This window comes from Lepidochelys kempii, chromosome 3 (assembly GCF_965140265.1).
Source record: "Lepidochelys kempii isolate rLepKem1 chromosome 3, rLepKem1.hap2, whole genome shotgun sequence".
Classification (NCBI taxonomy): domain Eukaryota; kingdom Metazoa; phylum Chordata; order Testudines; family Cheloniidae; genus Lepidochelys; species Lepidochelys kempii.
Genome location: NC_133258.1, coordinates 127,352,848 through 127,372,630, shown reverse-complemented (window position 1 = coordinate 127,372,630; position 19,783 = coordinate 127,352,848). Strand labels below are relative to the sequence as shown.

The 19,783-nt window shown below is 44.4% G+C and overlaps 1 protein-coding gene across 7 annotated transcripts in view; it reads left to right on the top strand.

The window, feature by feature from the left end:
* Window positions 1–19,783, top strand: part of FRMD1 (FERM domain containing 1) — a 67,435-nt gene that overhangs the window by 34,907 nt on the left and 12,745 nt on the right. For all 7 annotated transcript variants that reach the window (XM_073337950.1, XM_073337952.1, XM_073337949.1 and 4 more), the window contains exons 4-7: window positions 9,823–9,902; window positions 12,057–12,133; window positions 15,354–15,540; window positions 18,093–18,248. In XM_073337950.1, the coding sequence (XP_073194051.1) occupies window positions 9,823–9,902; window positions 12,057–12,133; window positions 15,354–15,540; window positions 18,093–18,248 (500 nt within the window). The remainder of the gene's footprint in view (window positions 1–9,822; window positions 9,903–12,056; window positions 12,134–15,353; window positions 15,541–18,092; window positions 18,249–19,783) is intronic.

The window sequence follows — 19,783 nt, the reverse complement described above, 5'->3', positions numbered from 1 at the left end:
AGCTAAGGGGGTCATCCCTTGCCTCCCCTTTAAGGAGATGCTCAGATCTGCCCCCCAGATCCTACAGTGGAGGAGGATCATTACACACTGGATCCAGTGGTTCTGCCAGAACCAGTAAGACTGCCGTCTTCATCTCTGAACAAAGTGGGTGATTCCTATGACTCCTTCCCCCCCCCCCCCCCAATGATTTCAGACTGTTCCAGGATCATCTTCGCAGAGTTGCTGGAGAACTTCGGATTCCTCTTGAAGAGGTCCGGGATTCCCATTCCAATTCCTAGACATCCTCCACTCATCCAGATCCAGCAGAATAGCTGTCCCCATTAATGAAGCCATACTGGAGTCAGCTAGGACAGTTTGGCACATCCCAGCCGCCTGCACTCTGACCCCCAAAAGGGCAGAGAAGCTTTATTATGTGCTGTCCAAAAGAGTAGGATTTTTGTTTTCTCACCCTGCTCCCAACTCACTGGTGGTCGAGGCTATTTCTGAAAGGGCTAAACAGTAACATCCCAGGTCTGCGCTTACCGATAGAGGTCAAATGCCTGTATCTGTTGGGGAGAGAGGTCGTTGTCTTATCATCTAGCCTCCAGTTTGGGATAGCCAATTACCAGGCACTAATGGCTAAATAAAATTTCTTGAATGACTCCATGTTTGCAGAGTTTACTGACCGCCTTTCCCAACAGGACAGAACCTGTTTCCAAGCTCTGAAAGACAAAGGCAAAGTGATAGCTAAGACCACTCTCCAATCCACCGTCGATGCCACTGATACCTTCTCTAGAGCTATGGCTACCGCCATCGTCCTGTGCAGGGAGTCATGGCTCCGTGTGTCAAAGTTCCCTGGGGAGGTCCAGAATACCATCCAGGACCTCCCCTTTGATGAATTGCAGCTCTTCAGCCAGAAGACAAACCGGTTTCTCCATACCCTGGAGGATTCTAGGGCTACCCTCCACTCACTGGGCATATCACGAACAAGTCTGCCCCAAGAGGAAGTTTTGCTGCCCATCATTCAGACCTAGGCGTAGGGTCTCTGTTGGAAAAACTGCAGAGCCATATGAACTACCATGAAAGAGACAGTGTTCAAAAGACCCGCTTCCTCACACCCTCTGCAACAGGCTGTGCATCTCAGTCTCAGCCCCTGGCTCGACATTATTTTTGATGGGAACTAGAGTTGCAAAATACTAAGCCCAACACTTCCCGACTCCCACCCACCATTTGAGGGTTGTTTAGCACTTCTCCCCCAACCACCCCACCCCAACACCGGAAGTGCAGTAACAATGGACAAGTGGGTGCTGAACATCCTCTATTCTGACTATAAGAGTTTGCAGCCTTACCTCCTCCCTCCTCTTTGAGGACCACTCTCAGGAGAATATACTCAAACCAGCAGTGGACTCCCTGTTGCAGCAAGGAGTGATCAAACATGTCCCTCCTCAATACCAAGGGAACAGGTTTTACTCAACTTACTTCCTGGTACTCAAAAAGAAGGATGTATGGGGACCAATCCTTGACCTCTGCCATCTCAACTGCTTCATTCCCAAACTCGGATTTTGCATGGTTATGTTGGCATTTATAATCTCATCTTTAGAAAAGGGCATGTGGTTTACAGCTCTTGACAGGAAAGATTCATCCCGCTCTCAGACACTTCCTCAGATTCATGGTGGATTCACTGTTTTCTCTACTTAGCATTCCCTCTCAGAATAGTGACCACCCCCAGAGTCTTTACCAAGATATTCTTGATAGTAGCAGCTCATGTCAGATGTTGTTGTCTCATTGTCTTCCCCTACCTCTATAAATGGCTCCTTGTTGCCAGGTTCCACCAAGTAGCTTATGCATCAGCTTCTGTGCTGCTGCACTGGGAGTCAGCATAAACGCTGCGGGGGGGGAAACTGTTCTCACCTCAACGCAGTCTCTGGACTTCATCGGGTCCACCTTGAACTCTGTCGTTGCAAAAGCATACCAGTTCCATTGTGCCTTCCCTCTGCGACCTCTCCTGCCACAAGTTCTGCACAAAATCTGGCAAGACAGAGTATGGGTCATCCTGATCGTGCCCTTCTGGCCCAGGCAGCTTTGGTTTCCCAGCCTCCTATGCCTGTCCTCCAGATTACCACTCATCCTCCCAAGGTTTCCCGAGCTCCTGACCCAGTGGAATGGTATGATCAAGCACCTTGATCCACTCCACCTCAGGGCTTGGTATTTGGGTGAGCAACATCCTTAGAATGATCATGCTCCATGGCCGTGCGAGACATCCTTTCTCGTAGTAGAAAGGACTCTATTAGAAGATATCTATCTAAATGGAGACGCTTTTCTTCTTGGGCACATCAAAAAGACGAAAGGAAACCAAGGGATTTCTATAGAAGCATGAACGATGCACACTACACAGATTACTTGGATTACAAATGCCCTTGACATATATGCTTTTTGTGAATACATGAACACACACTACTTCTTATAGTAAAGGGGGTGTGTCAGTCAGCAGCTCCATAAGGAGTTCTGAAATGTTTTTGAAAAGATTTCAGGTTAAAACCAGAAGCTTCATATCCCAGCGTGGGGAGAGTTAAAATAACAAAAGTTTAACATTTATGGCTTTCAGCTTTGTTGTGTACTAAACGTTGGGGTTTCTCTTTCTGGGTTTAACTGTCTCACTATCTAACAGACTGTAAGAAATGCAGCTCCTTGCACCAATTTCAGCCTTACTGCGGTCTTCAACTGCTGGAAGAGAAACTCCTCATCCTGAGTTCAGGTTTTGGAAGATTTTCATAATGTGGATAGGATTGTTCACCTCTTTTTGGTTTTGTGTGGTCTATATTTTTATTAGGTTCTCTTCTATTTAAAATAGAAAGCGACTCAATTCTCTTTGAAGAAATGAGCTTTGCAACAATTAGACTAATCTCTTTCCCTCCCACCCTTCGAAACAAAGCCCAGCAACGATGCAGACCACTAGGATGGCGCCTTAGAAAAAAAATGCGGCTAGGACACACTGTTCTGCCACGGATCATACAGTGTGTTGGGCCTTATTCCCTCTGGGGTCTCTTGAGTGCATCCTTCCTAAGTGACAGGCACTGAGCCTGCACTTCACTCCCGGGGCAGTCCTGTGACACTCTCAGATAGGGTCCCTGGACTTCAGCACCCTCGTGTCATGCTGCAACTCCTTCAGCAGGGCCAATTTTGGCTTGGCACCTTGCAGGATCCTTCTCCTCGTAGGAGCTTGGTAACCAGAAAACATATTCAGTGACACAGTGCAGTCTTTTAAAAACTAAAGTATTATTTAACTGTCAACGGGAAAACAATACTCGGATATGGGCTCAAATAACTGAGGGCCTATACGAATGAATTTTACTTATCCTTTTTGCTTTGCCTTGCTTAGTTAAGCAGGCCTTCCTAATCCCAGGCTGCCTTTAGCCTTGGCAGAGAGAGCCTGTAGCTCCTACCTTTCACTCCCTGCCAGTGTCTCTCTGAGTCCCTTCTCCAGTTTGTCATGGCTGCTTTTTTAACGGAATCAAGTCCTCTTTGTTTCAGCTTTCTTCCCTCAAGAATCCCTGCTTCCCTATCCCTGTTGGGGGTTGGTGGGGGGAGGATGTCTGCCTATGAGAGTACTTTTCACCTGTATGGTGAAGTATTGGGCAATTGAGTCAATTCACATCATTGTCTTCTGGTTGGAGAGCTTTGGGTAAGAGTTAACCATTTGAGTCCATGTAGCTCACAATACAAAGTAGGTAGGTAAGCTGAGTCACAAAGAATATTAATAAAAATACTGTAGAAATCCCCCAAGTTCTCCACATCGCCCTCCTTTGAAAAGGAGTCACTCATCTGATGATTCGGGAAAGCTCCTTCACAGAACAATACATCTGCTATATTTCCATGAACTATTTCCATACCATCATGTTGGAGGGCTAGACTCCATTTTAGGAACTTAGTCTTGAGCCTTTTCACTTGGATGTAGCAGAGTTAGGTGTCAGTTTACGCAGTAAAGTGCTGCCCACAGAGATGGTTGCAACTTCCTGAACACCCACACGTTTGCAAGACATTCCTTTTCAATAGTCACATAGCTCTTTTCATGGGAAGCAGTGTTTTGCTCAGATATACAGTTCAGTGTGCGTCTCCCTTAGCATTGATCTGCACCAACACAGGCCCTGTCCTGTGTCTGAGGAATCTGTGAAGGATTTGTTAAAATTGGGCTTACCAGAACTGGATACCGGTTCAGGGCCTCCTTCAGTGCACAGAGAGCCTTTTTAAAATGCTGTTCAGTCCAGCTGATTCTGTCTGCTTTGCCCTTCTTATACAATGCAGGAATAGGAGCCATTAGGGAGCTAAAAGTGAGGTACAAATCTCTTGTAATACCCACCATCCCTATGAATGAGGGAGCCTGTATCTTGGTTTTTAGAATGCTCCAGTCCTTAAGAGCCACCACCTTTGCAGATTCTGGCTTTGTGTGACTGCTACCCATCTTGTGTCCTAGATAAACCACCTCAGCCACCCCACTTTATGCTTCTCCACCTTTACAGTCAGTCTCACCTATCGAATGCAATTGAGCATCATCCTGACTTGGGGTATCTGTTCTGCCAGATCTGACTTTAAAAAGTACAAATGTCATCAATATATACCAGGGCAAATCCTGCCATTTCCCTCCTTAGTTGATCTGCCAGATGCTGAAAGGTGGCTGGGGCACCCTTTAGGCCCAAAGGTAAAATCTAGCCCTGTTGGGATGGTGAAAGCAGACTTAATTTTAGCCTTAATCCTAGTCCAAAGACACTTGCCAGTAACTGAGGTCCATCATTTTAAAGGTAATATGTGCCTCCCATCCCAGTTTGTCTAGAATCTTATCGGCCGTAAGCATGGAGCACATCAGACACTCTGTCATTCAGCTTTCTATAATCTACACAGAATCTGATCCACCTGTCCTTGGGTACCAGCACCATGGGTGAGGTCCATGGACCATTTGAACTGCTTAATCACCCCCAGTTCCAACATGTCTCTGACTTTCTTTTTCCATGTTCTGGGCTATTTTCCCAGCAACTCCAAAAGGGTACATCAAGTAGGAGCTTTTTCTCCAGCCAATTATCTGGCTAGCAAGACAGAGAGTACAGCAGTTAAAAAGTGATGTGGGAAAGGACTGGACCCTGCTTAAATTGCTTGCTGTGCATGGAACTTCGTGCTTCCATCAGTTCACATTTATCTCCATCTTAATCTCCGAATTGTCTGGCTGTGTGTCGTCCAAATATTAAAATACACTTAATGCAACCAGATTAATTAACAAGCCATTTATGGTTGCCAGTTCAGTCAAAGTTCTCACTTTTAGTACCGCTCTGATATTTTGCTCTCCTGACATGTTTGGAATTCTCCGGTGGCATCAGTACAAGAATTGGCCCTATAGGGACAGCAGAATATGAACACGGAGCACTTTATTACCATGCTGCTCTGTGAGGAGACCGTAGTAATAAAAGCAAAATTAAAATACACAGTCAGGAAATGTAGGAGTCTTGACTTTTACAATAACACTAACTCCATCGCATTTGAATACATGCAGTATTTTATATTCCAGTTTTCCTTGATAAATGTCTAATTGAATACATATTGGGTCATATGTGTAGCTGGTGTAAATTTGGCATAGCTCCTTTGACTTCTGTGGCGCTATACCAATTGATACAATCTGAGGATCTGGCCCATTTTTATGGTGATAAATCTTTAAATACACAGGATGTGCAATATGCCAAGTTAATGTTGTTGTAGAGCAACAACTTAAATGTTTGCATTTCCTGTTTCCCTTTTTTAAAAAAAATGACGTGAAATCTTTACATTCCAATTCATTTTTTCCTCACTTAATTTCATAGACTTTTTTTTAAAAGTTGGGGTTGGGAGAGGAAAGCTTAAACTGCACTGCTGCCAACTATCTGGGGCAACAGACGGTTTTCTTGGAAGTACTGCTCTGGTAAAGTGCAAACTACTAACTAGTGATTCTTCGCTTGTGCTTCATGCTACACTGCAAGCTAGAGATTAGATTCCCCTGTTGGGGCGGGTGGGGGCGTGGGCACGCACACACGCTCTGTGGGAACTCTCCACTTCAAGGTCGGTTTGTTCAGCCATGCCAGAGCACATGCTACTGTGGCTACGCTGCTCTTTATACTCACGCAAACTCATCAAGCTACCGCAAGTACGTTCACTTGAGCAGAGGAATCCTGCCTGTATCCTGCCTATCCCAAGAGGAGCTGGCGCATATGTGCATGCACATGCATCCTTGTGGGGGGCCAAATCCTGACTTGTGTGAATTGTCATTGCTCAGCGGAAGTCAGTGGCGCTATGACCGCTTTCTCAGTTGGTGCATCTAACCTGTGTGTGTAGTGAATTATATTAGATTTCACCTGAAATGGCGAGACTCTGAATTTCTAAGCAATTCTTTCCAGTTCTGCTCTTAAATGGGTAGAGTTCAGTGCCCACATCTCTAATGAACAGAGACTGCATCCAAACCAGAGGCGATTTAAACATCTGACAAAGATCTGAAAACTTCAACTAATCCAGTTTAAAAAAAAAAAAAAAAAGTATGGCTGGGGGGAACCTTTTTGTTTTTGTAGATTGAGGATTACGCTGCAGGTTGGCATTCCTACAGTATTAACTTAATTAAGCAGGAATGTGATGCTGCATTCCTGGACTGAGGGGAGGACTGCCACGATTCCAGGCTACACTGAGACAAGTGGGGGAGAAATAAGAAGGGGAGGGGGCGGGGAGGGGGAGGTCACTTGTTGTTCAGGCTCTTTATGAAATTTTGAAGTTGGGCACATGTACTTAAAATATCACACATGCTGTTCAGAAAAACCTATTAATTATCATTTGAACATAGTTGTCTGTATTGCCCTAACCTGACCAATAAGATTAAATTGTGACCCAAGTTATAGGTACTCTGAAATTATGGCTTCTTGTGGGGTTTATCTCTGCTGCTGTTTTATGCCCTGTCCAGGCTACAAGTCTTAACAATGTCTGTAACGCTTTTCCATTATAGTTGACTCCAAACATGGTTGGTGTATAGATGTGATGTGGCTAAAACTCTTAGGAGCCATGGCCATCTAACAGTGTTTCAACCTTGCCGGAGGCCTAGGTCTTTCATGGTTGTGTTCCTGTAATCTGTTCAGCACACTTGGGGACAGGAAGGGGACACTAAATGTGGATGGGACAGTTCTAATCATCTTTGTGTAACTTAACTGCTTTGGCTGCTTCTCCTCTTCCCCAGCTCTGTGACAGATATAAAGCCCCACGTGCTCCTGGTGTTAAGCTGAATGCATGTCCTCCAGGCACTTCCCCCTCCCCTGCTGAGGCAGTGTGGGATACTTGCTCAGATTTTTCCCAGAATGCACTGATAAAAACATGATTGGGCAGCATGTCAGATGCACCCAACACAAGTGTGATGTCAAAAAAGCTGCCACATGGGCACAAACTGACCTATGGAACGTGTGAAGATGAATGTGTCCTACCCGGTTCCAAACCATGGTTAAAACCTGTAGTGTGGACAGGGCCTTTACCCACCCCTGAAATAGTTCTAGACACTGCTTAGGTCCACATCTAATGCAATGTGATATACTGTGATCAGAAATGTTTCTAACAGAGCAGTCTAAAATGAGGAGGGGTAGCCTGTAACAGAGGAGTCATCTGTAATTGCGGGCCCCATGTAGGATAGGATTGCATAGCCACACACATTGCTGCATCATTGTTGCTGCTTGAATTGGCCACATAATTGTGCTCCAGAATACAAATTTTTCGTCAAGTCTCTTGCCCAAGGGTTGCACAGAGACTCTTCAGAGTGAACTATTGGTACTTATGTGATGACAGCCTGAAACAACAGCCCCTAATAGGGGTGGACTGCCTCATGCATTTCCAAGGGCTGTTGACACTGAAGCCTGATTGGGAATACTTTTAAATGTCATTGTAAACTATTTCACTCCTGTCCTGGTCATCTTAGCACAAGCATCAGCTAAGGTGCTTCTTACATTGCTGTTAAACGCAGGGGTAGATATTGTGGTGGGAGTGCCAGCCATTTGTGTGGGAAAGAGGAATTAAACCACCTTTCCTTCATAAATTTAAAATCAATTTTGTGGCTGCTCTCGCCCAAAAAAGGGATGGAAAGATAAGATACAGCCTCCTAGTGTCAAAATAACAAAACTTCCGTATCTTGTGGCGTGCCAAACCCCCTAATTCTGTCTTCCCAAAACCTCTGGTCCCCCCACCACTGGCAACACCTGCAATGCTACTAAATGCATTTCTGCACAAAAAGCTGTGGCATGCTAAAAGTTTGGGGGCAGCATATAATGAATAGAATTTAATATGAACATAAATAACGAACAGAAGTTTACTGACTGGGCTAGTTTGCTGGAGGTGAGGGTAAAAGGCAAGGAAACAGGACTCGTGGGGCAGGGGAGTGTTGCTAATTCAGAGGTTTCTGTGACATAATTTAGGGGTCACGTTCTCATAATTAGGGTCTCATGTGCCATCTACAGACAAGACTCCCTGTCATAGTAATGTATGGAACAATGCTGGCCCAGCATGGAGGTTACTTTTTGCATTTAAAAATAAAACACCAAAAACTTGCTACGTCTGTGTTCTTAGCTTGAACTTGTTTGGAAAATAGCTGTGATGTAATCCAGAGCAACACTGAATAACTTTTGAACCCTCTTGTGATTTAGAATGCTTCAGTCCATAGGGTAGACAAGGAAAGGACTGTCAGTGTAATCTACTATTCTTTCCACACAGTTGCTGGTTATGCCAATTTGCATTTCCTGTTTTTCCCCTTCTTCAGTTCAGCTTTGAACTCTTCCACCCTCCATTTCAGGTCTTTCAGGAACAAGCTCTTTTGCTTGGTACTTATGTCATTTGTCAAAACGCTCCCCCCCCGGAGCGAGACCAGGGAATAGTGACTAGTCACATGTGCTCAGCTGAAATTACCACTGTAGCTTGAACTACTCAAAGTCTTCTCTTGAAGACTTGAGAAGGGTCTAAAATGTTTTCACTAGCTGAATTTGTTTTTGATACTTTCGTACACAGTGTCACTTACAAAATAACCAGATTTTTGAAAGGCCCACAAAGTTATTTCAAGACAGTAGTTGTCCAGATGGCCTCCCTTCATCCCCCGCCACCTACTCTCTTAGCTGGAGAACATTCCAACAATTCATGGCAGGCCAAGTTCCTCCATTTCCAATCCAGTTGCTCTAACTGTGTAAGAAAATTTGGGCAAGAGGGGAGATGAACCAAGCTTTCAGCAGAGTTTGGGCGTGTTGATACGTTATAGTGGGGAGGAGTCATCTCTTGTTTTTGTGTGAGGGGGCACAATCAGGTCAGAAATACCTGGAGGGAGGAGACTCTTTGTATCCATTTCATGGGTAGGGGATGGTATGTAACATACCAGCTCTGGTAAGAAGGGAGATTACTGAAGGTTTCCTTTAAAGCCAGTGTTGATCTGTTAATTTGATGGTAAGGTTAGCTCAGCAAGCTGGCATTTCTCACTTCCATAGTGGGTTCACCTCAAGGAGCAAGTATTGGGCCTGATTGTGCAAGATGCTGAGAAACCTCCGCTACTACTCAGCACCTATAGGGGTCAGGCCTGTTTATGAGCTTCCTTCCAAGCCCATGTCCCCAGCAGCATACAGTTGGAGAGCAAAGCCCTGTTTCCCATCACCACCTCCCTCACTGGTGCCTATCTAGTCCTGCTCTGGGGTTACATTTACTATTATTCATGTGCACTGTTGGAAAACTATGAAAACTGTCTCCAAGTATTTGTCAGATGGGAATTTCCATTTCTGAAATAGCCACCATTTCCTACCAGTACCACCTTCTCTCTTTCTCTTTCAGACAATGAATATGTATTTATGGACCTGGAGCAGAAGCTTAGCAAATACTTCTCAAAGGAATGGAAGAAAGAGACTAGCAAAGTAGGTCAAACATGGTTTGCATTTCAGACCTTATTAACTTTGTGATGCTATGATTACACCATGAAAGAGAGGCCTCCAACTGATGACTGTGGAGCACTTGCTGGTGGTCTCTGGCGAGCTCGTTGGTCACATGGAACTGAGTCTCATAATTTCCAGATGCTAAGTTGGATTAAAAGAGGCTAAAACTAAATTAAGTACTTTACACTGCTATATAAGCAATTGCTGTAGTTGCCACAGGGGGGGTGTTCAGGTGCCCATAAAGGGGATGGGAGTCAATAAACCACTCTTTTGAGAGGTTTCAGAGTAGCCACCGTGTTAGTCTGTATCCATAAAAAGAAAAGGAGGACTTGTGGCACCTTAGAGACTAACCAATTCATTTGAGCATAAGCTTTCGTGAGCTACAGCTCACTTCATCAGATGCATCCAGTAATTGCTCCGTGGAAAGGTTTGAGAATCCCTGCTGTATAAAGCAGAGCAGCTTTTGGGTAAAATGGTTTTGCACGGCCACTTGTAATAACTTGTGTACCATAGTGCATTTGACTATGAAACACAATGGGAGCTGGAGTTGCGATTCAACAGAGGTGTGTGGAAGAACAGCAGTTGTAGGGAGGAAGCGTATTTGTATTAAGAGGAGTCTTGATTTCTTTAGCTGAAATGTCAAGAAAAATCATGTGAAATGAATAAGGCATGTGTCTAGTTGTTTAGTACAAGCCATTCTAAAATAACACTGTCTTTTTTTTATTAGTAGTTGTCATCTTTTTACATCAAAACAAAATCTTAAGAGTTGAAAGTAACACAAATGTTTTCATTAAACGGCGTTGTTAGGTTCCAGACATGTTTGTACGTAAGTATTGTCTGTTACTGCTCTCTAGGAAGATATTTTGTTCAACAGGTGATTTGCGGTTTCTTCCACCTTAAGAGAGAGCACTGATTCCAGCAGTATTCCCCATTTTAACACAGTATAGCATCTTCTAAAAGAGAATAAGCTTTTAAAATGCAACTAATGGAATTTGGTGCTGTGGAACCAGTCAGGGCAGCATGCCTGTGCAGGCATTCATGTGGCCCGCAGCACTGTTGTAACTGAGCGCCTTGCAGTTGTTGCACTCACAACACCTCTTCTGAGGTTGGAGAGTATTTAGATTCTCATCTGTCAAATGGGGATTAGGCCCAGAGAGGCTAAGTGACTTGCCCAAGGTCACACAGGAAATCTGTGGCTGATTATGGAATAGAATCCCGGTCTCCTGAGCCTCCCAGTCCAGTGCTGTGTTGGCTAGCTCCCTTCTCCTTATCCCTTCATTGACAACAAAATGGCATCATTGTGCACTCTGCAAAATGATTGTGTTGTGACTGAATTTTTTTTTTAAATGAATTCTTTGGCAATGTAGTTGTTACTGTTTGGTACCATAGGTGTGCTTGACACATTATGTATATTAGGAGATGGATCTGTGACCCAGCACATGCTTGGACCTGCTTATGTAAGTGAAGTTGCATACTGACCAGACCTCAAAATAGACAAAGCAGAGAAGGGAAGGAATGCGAGACTTTAACTGTGTCTTAATTTTTATTGAAAAATAGATATTTGGTGCTCAGGGGACCTCCCCTGTAAGGGAGGTCACAGTTTAAACAAAAAATCTTGACAGTGTTCTTTTAAACATCTGTAGTTGTAGTCTGTGAAATTGACACAGTGTCTTGGTCTTCCTCGAGTTCATGGCTACATGAAGGTGTGAATAACCAAAGCAAAGGGTTCACCCTGCTAGCCCCAAGAAAAATGATCAGTAGCAGCCTGGAATGGCTCAGCCTTGGTCAGGAAGGGCTGAGCATATTGCAGAGGTAAAAGGTTGTCTTTTCCTGAGAGTGGGGCTGAGGGCTGGCGGCATAGGGTATAAGAAGGCAGGAGAGCTTGGATGCTTCATTTGTGTCTTGCCTTGGCCGAATGTTTCATAGTGTCTCATTGATAAGAGCTTCCAAGACAACTGCTGTACGTGAATTAAAGTGAATTAAGTGTAGTGAATTAAAAAAAAAAGAAAATGCGGGGAGAGGGTCTGGAGTGGGGAGCAATGGGCAAAACACAGAATAATGAGGAAGATCATGAGCCTCTGGGCTCACAGGAAAATTGTCTAATGCTTCCTGTTTTTCCCTCCCTTTACCCTAAAGGGGACAGAGAAGTTTACCCCTCCTTTTGTTGCCTTCTTCAGAGTGCAGTACTACGTAGAAAATGGAAGAGTCATAAGGTAAATCTGTCTAGGGTAACAAGTTTATTTTTTAATAAAACTGCGTTAGATGGAAAAACAAAAATATATGTCCTTTGAAGAGCTCTTTCCTTCTCTCTGTGGGTGCTGTAGTCCTACAGGCATTCTCTGGAGATCAGTACTGATGTCTGTCAGTACATCCTTTTTATCCAAAGGAGTCGACTTCCATCCTGGTAGGATTCAAACTGAGATGCTTTTCAGCTATCTTTTTAAAGCACCATGCTCCAATAATTTAATGTTGTTGTTTTTTTTAATTGTTTTGCATCTAAACAACTCTAAGGCTGAAGTTAGAGAAGTTATTACGAAATTAACAGTGAGCACCCTCAAGTTTGTTGTTCTGCTGATATGTAATCTCCATTCTCACTCCCATGCTTTGATTTAACTGTTGCTCTTCTTCAAACTCCCCATCCGTTTGCCCACAACAACTATGGCAGCCTTGTTTTCATATCCTTTCCACACCCTGAACTTCAGTCTACAATATTTTGCCCCTTCCTCCTCCTTGTTCGGAAGGCTTAACTCTTTTATTTCTCTCTCTAGCTATGGATGTAGGTAATATTTATTAAAATGCAGCCAACAAACCTCTGATTGCACGTACAAGATTAAAAAGAAAATTTAGACCAACATTGGCAAAATGATGATAGAAATTGTTATTCTAGGATACAGTCTATTATTTTTCCTTCGATAATTTATTTTTGGTATTTATTGTATCTGAGCCATGCGCATGCTAGCTAATTTGGATGTGGTCACGGAATGACTTACGAGTTATAGAATTTTACATTTGAGTGGGTTCCATTCATGTGGAATATAGGATGCACGCAACTACCCTTCCCTCCCCATGAAGAACAAAGGATGATTCAGTTAAAAATGAACAACTGACAGTGTTTTTGCATCAGCACTGCTGGTGTGGTTCTGGCCTCAGGGCAAGCCAAGAGCTGGAAGCATTCAGGTTGATTAGTGTCAGCATAATCTGTGCTCTATTTAGGCATTTTGCTGTCCTCATCTGAGTAAGACTGTCTTATTTTCCTCTTTGGACTGAGGGGAGAAAGTTTCCCTCTGAGAGGAGGAAGTTTTTCTTACTGCTAAATGGAAACTTCCCAGTATTGTTCATCTTCCTCTGGGTATGTCTACGCTGCAATTAAAAACCTACAACTAGGCCATGCCAGCTGACTGTGGCTCGCAGGCTTTGGGCTAACGGACTATTTAATTGTGGTAAAGACAGTCGGGCTCGGGCTGGAGCCCAGGCTTTGGAACCCTGAAGGTGGGAGGGTCCCAGAATTCAGGCTGCAGCCTGAGCCCAAGAACATCTACGCTGCAAGTCAGCTGGAACAGGCTAGCTGCAGATTTTTAATTGCATTGTAGATGTACCCTTTGTATCTCTCCATTGGCATCCAAGCTTCTTTCCTCTGCAGTAGTAGTAAAGCAGAGAGAGGTGCACAGAGGCATATCCATGCAATCATGGGGTTTCTTTAAACACACACACTGAATCAGAGTCCTAGAAGGGAGGTCTTGGTTCTGTGACCGGCTATCCATCTATTTATCATATGCTCAATTTCCCTAATAATAGCCCCATTTAGTACTTCTACAAGATAACAAAAGCAAATCCAAGGTTCCTGCCACTATTATCTACCTCCCAGGCAATTCACTGATACAGTAACTTTTCTCGCTTAACGTTGTATTATTTTCCTGAAAAATGCTACCTCAAACGAAATTATGTTAAGCAAATCCAATTTCCCCATAAGAATTAATGTAAATAGGGGGGTTAGGTTCCAAGGAAATTTTTTTCACCAGACAAAAGACTGTATTTTATTATATATATATATATATATATATATATATATATATATATACACACACACATATATACACACATATATACACAGTATAAGTTTTTTAAACAATTTAATACTGTACACATCAAAGATGATTGTGCAGCTTGGTTGAGGTGGTGAAGTCAGAGGGTGGGATATTTAGCAGTAAGGCATTCCCTGGGAAATGATGAACTAGCATTCGACTGAGCCCTTAAGGGTTAACATGTTAATGTAGCCTCACATTCTACAAGGCAGCACGGAATGGAGGGAGGGGAGACAGCATGGCAGAGAGAGACTCTGTGTGTGTGTGTGTGTGTGTGTGTGTGTGTGTGTGTGTGTGAGAGAGACACATGCATTGACCCCACTCTAAGTACATTGCCTTTAAGTAGATCAGCAAGTTGAGACAGTAGCTGCTGCCAGCAAGCTCCCTCCTTCCTGAGCCCTGTTGTGCCCACCCTCCCCTGCTCTGTGGGAATGGGTAAAAGAGCAGGGGGCAGGAGCGGGGGACCCGCTGACATTAGCAACCCTCTTCCCCACCACTCTCCCTTGCACAGCAAGCAGGAGGCTCCTGGGAGCAGCTCCAAGGCAGAGGGCAGGAGCAGCACATGGCAGTGGGGGAAGGGACAGTTGAGCTGCCCGGCAATGGCAATTGGTAGCCTGCTGGGCTGCTGCCACAGAGGGAACTTAGGGGAGCGGGGGGCTGCTGGCCCACCCTGGTTCCAAGCCCCCACCACTAGTTCCAACTCTGTTCCTTCTGCAAGCAGTGGACAAAGCAGGCAGCTGCCAAACAACGTTATAAGGGAGCATGGTGCAACTTTGAATGAGCACGTTCTCTAATTGATCAGCAACGAAACGATGTTAACCGGGACAACTTTAAGTGAGAGTTACTGTATTGTAAAGCACTTTGAGAGCCTCAGCTGGAAGGTGCAATACAAAAGCAGTGCCAGTTCTAGAGAGGAAGGATGGACTTTTGGTTGAGACGCTGTACTGGGACTCAGAAGTTCTGGGATCCTTTCCTGGCTCTGCCACAACTTCCTGTGTGACTGTTGGCACTTAATCGCTCTGTGCCCTAGTTCCACCTCTCCCAGAAAAAGTGATCATATGAGTTCCTTTCTTCAACCTTTGTCTATTTGGATTGTTTAGACTGTAAACTTTTGAGGACAGAGACTCTTATCTACTGTGTACAGTGCCTAGTGCAGTGGGGCCCTCATCTTGACTGGGCCTGTGATGCTACTATAATTCAGAGAGTAAATGGCTATGAAAAAAATGCAGTTTATACACATCAGTGATTCCGTGCGTGTCAGTTCTCGACAGCAAAGCAGCAAGCAACTGGCCTTACCTGAATGTGATCTCTTTGCTCTGGCTTAAATGTGGCTTTTTTCTGTCTCCTGCAGTGACCAGGCAGCCCGGCACCTGTACTACTGCCATCTCAAGGAGCAGTTGTTGAGGTCTCGGTGCCTCCACAAAGAAGAAATCTACTTCCTGCTGGCTGCGTACGGTTTACAGGCGGACTTCGGCAACTATATGGAGAATGTCCATGTTGGGAAATATTTTGAACCTCAAGCCTATTTCCCACAGTGGGTAAGTTTTCACCATGAGAATGAAGCAGAATCGTCTGCAGGGGCTCCCCAGGCTCTGTTGCTGTACGTGGAATGAATCCAACAGGGCTTTTTCTCCACTGAGGCTTCTGTTCTTCCCAGTCTGAATCCAACAGTTAAAGGGCAAATATTTTCAGAAATAAAATGCATTGAAATGCATTTGCTTTTGCATCCTAAGATTCTCTGGAAAAGCTCAAGGGGCTGAAGACGAGTAAAACTTATCTTCAGTACCTTGGCCCTATCACATTTACCTCTGGGGTGGACTGAGCTCAGTGCAGGGTGGCAGTACATGAGGGTCAACACCAGTTGGTCAAAACGGAGAGAAAAGGATACCTTGGTGACTTCTCATTCTGACTTGACTCAGCTGAGAATTTCATTATAATCCCTCTGGGTATGGTTTTTTGGCCACTAATTGGTCTTGAGTCACTTGTGTCTCATTGTCCAGTGCTTCTAGTATGTACTTTAAAGATTTCAGTTTCCACACTCCATTTTTACAGATTTTTGGGGATGGTTTGGTGTCCTTTTTTTAACCCTTTATGGTGACTAACTTTGCCTGAGGGCAATGACTGAACCAGTCACGTGTCTTCTGGCCATTCAGTATCTTTGGAAAGAGCGCACAAACATGCAATGTGCAGACTGCTTCCTGCACCATTTCCTACTATGCTGTTACGCATGCATGCAAAGTCAACCACCACAGTCAGTGAGAATGCAAGTAAATGACCGAGGTAGAGGATGATGCTCTGGACTAGGAGTCAGGAAGCCAGGGTTCTACTGGCTCTGCCTCCAACCCACTGTGTGTATCCTTGGGCAAGTCTCCTCACCTCTCTGCTTCAGTTTCCCCTCCAACCCAGCTGTTTCCAAGCATCGGGGAGAGGAAGGGTTCAATGGAGAAGAAACGAATGGCATCAGGAGGCAGGTGTGGCAGAGGCAGGGCAAGTCTGGACTTTTATACTCATGAGCCCCAAGCTACTTCTCCTCCCACTGTGCACAAATACTCCCTGATTCCTGGCAGAATTCTTCCCACTGGACTCTCCTCCACACCCTGGAAACTGCAGCTCCCAGATGATATACACCTGGAATTACGTAGTTTCCAAAGGGTTTAAAAAGGTGGGTCTGACAGAGACTGTTATAGGGCGGCTATCAATCTTTTTTTAATCTTGCAAACATTGCAAAGGCCAAGGCTGAGCACAGCCCTGCTACACTGAGCCACAGCCCCAAGCATCTAGATGATTTATTATTACAGATAGCAAAATCTGGCATCCAGGAGGATGCTTCTCCCCCTGTCCCCAGGGTACAGCAGGGAGACACTGCATGATCTACTTCTTTAGCAGCATCTGGTTCAGATCGGTGGCCGAGGGCTACTGTAACCCACATAATAATAAATACAAAGGGTGGAGCTGCAGGCTAGCAAGTGGGAAATCTGGCTTTGAACTCTGGACTTGGCTCCCAACTATAGCCTCGTGATGCTGTACAGCTGCTGGCTGATAAGATCAAGAGTGACATTGACAGAGCTCAGCCTTCTTGGTAGGATGATTATAGTCACATGAGGCCTGTGCACAGGGAGAAGCAGGGAGTTTGTATAAGAAGGCAAAAGAAGAGCTTAATATAACTATGGAAAAGACTGTGTTTTGGTCACTGTCCATATCCTTGCTTGGGCAGTTTGCTCCCTATTGAATATTCTCAGGTGCTTTGCACAGTCTAGTTTTAAATGTCCTGCGTAATAGGACTTTGTGAAGAAGCAAGTTTAGCATAAATTTCCTTCTACCTCTGTTGCAACTGTTCCCAACCCAGCCTCTCCTATGTGGGGGAAGGCTTTAACATTACCCTAGAATACTGTATTATTCTACAGTAACACATGGCTGAGTGGTCTGAGCACAAGACCAGGAGCCAGAAACTCCTGAGCTGTAAACTTTGGCACTCATTGGCCCTGGGCAAATCACTTAACTTTGATGCGAATTTTCCTGTCTGTAAAATGGAAGGATAGTAATACTTGCCTACCTCCACAGAGGCAATGGGAGGTGTATTTAGTTGTTATTGATAAAGCATGTGAAGGTGAACACTGCTAAATAAGCACCATGTGTAATTATTATTGATGCATACATTAGCATTTCTGCAGTGTTTTGGGCCCTGGCTGCAGAATACAGCAGTATTTTAGGTAGTATTAGATAGCTGCCTGTAAGTGTTTAGCAAAACTGAAACCTGGAGAAGAATTGCCAGGACTAGAGAATACAGATATTAAATACCAAAAACGATGGTCTTCTTGCACTCAGGTGTTGCATGTTATGATTTTGCCACATACTTAAGGGGGACCTATTCAGAGACATTATTCTCTAGTATCTTTTGGGCAAATTTAAATGCTGACTCTTCAAGGAGAGCGAGAGAGAGAGTTCTGTGAACTTACGTTCCTGGTGGTGGTCAGGTTAACTGGGAAAGAGCTTTCGTTTCCACTCTTGTTTGGTCCTTGCTGTTGACCCAGCTGCCTTCTGTTGGGATCATTGGAAAAAGTGCTGACTGTCTCTCTTTCCTTTGTGGCAGATAATTGCAAAGAGGGGGAGTGACTATATCTTGAAGCATGCTCCAGAGATGCACCAAGAACAGCATGGTCTGACTGCTAAAGATGCAATCCTGAAGTTCATTAAGGAGTCCTGTTTACTGGAAGATGTGCCTGTCCATTATTACAGATTACAGAAGGTTAAACAAACAGCTGCTTATTTCATCCTTTTGTCAAAGATAAATGCGTTGTTGGGTTTCTTTTCACTTTATAAACATTGTGCCTCTAATGTTAAAAGCAGAGGCTTTGCCACATGTGGGAGAGAATTCATTTGTATCTGAGGCGGTTCCACTGATATGCTCAAATACAGTTACATGGCAGACTCATTTGGTGGAGAGGAGGGAATACCTTTTAAGTTCCCAGAATTTGATTCACAGCCCCCCAAGTAGGTTAGCCTCCCTTCTCTAGGAGTAGTTTGGAGTCTGCTCCCATTCCATTGCACCCTGTTCTGTGTAGAGCCATGGCAATTACTGCAGAGTATTTTTGGGTGCATCTGAGGGCTGGCTGAATGTGGGGTTGTGAGAGGGGAAAACCTTGAGAAGCCATATGTTATCAGATGAGGGAGATGGATTTTTGGGGGTTGTTGAAAGGATAATCTAAGGGTCTGTCCCATGGCATTCAAGTGCTGTGAAACAGTGAAAGAAACTTATTTGTATTATCGTAGCACCCAGTCATAGCCTGGGACCCCTTTGTGCTAGGGGCTTTACAAACACAGGACAAAGACAGTCCCTGCCCCCAAAGAGCTTACAGTCTAGCTCTGAGTGTGCCCAAATGACAGTTTTTGTACCTTTGTTCTTGGTGTGCATATTTTTCAGATTGGTTTGGTTTGATTTTTTTTTTTAAATCTAGTTATTTTATTTCCTTTTTGCCACCTACTCCCTCCCCTCCAGTCTCCCCAGTTGTTGTTTGCTCCCAGGCAGATGTTGTTACACAGTGGGGAGGTGAAGAGGTGCCTCTTGCATTTTGACTTGATAAGTGACCTAGTGTAGGCAGTGGAAGGGCAATATCCAGAGTCAGAGCGCACATTTACCCCTGGGTGAGTTTCCTTTCCCACTTAGGCAAGCCAGGTCCTAGGAGATGCACAGGGCTTTTCCTGAATGCACGTGGTCCACTTTGCCAGAGCTTACTGAATAATTTGAAGGCTTCCTGATCCAGTCTGTCTTTCTGTGCTGGTCACATTCAAGCAAGGTTCTGTCTAGGAGGCACCAAAAGCTTAAGAGGCCTGTTTCATTCCATTAAATCTCTGAGATGCTCCACTTACTGGGAAAACATCAAGAAGAAAGTTTCAAGTTCTCTAGAAGAAATAAGTTCAAATTTGGGATCAGTTTCTAATGGTGTTGATTTAACCTCTCATGAGCCACATCCACTCCTTCATCTTTTCCCTGCTTTGACTCTAATGCCATTAATGATTGTCATAAGACAGTCTGGCTTGCACTTGAAGGCTATAAGAAACGCACTGGCAGGACGTGATACCATTTATGTCCAGAGGCATGACAGGTGTGAAATCTGTTGTCTTTAATGCCTGAATTCCTGTCTATCTTGAATTGTAGCATAGTTAACTGTTTTACATACATTGCTATGGCCACAACGCATTGTCCTTCCCACTGCCACCTCCGCCACAGAGGCAAGAATACTGGCATGAGCAAGTTCCCCTCCCCTCCCCATCCGGATGATG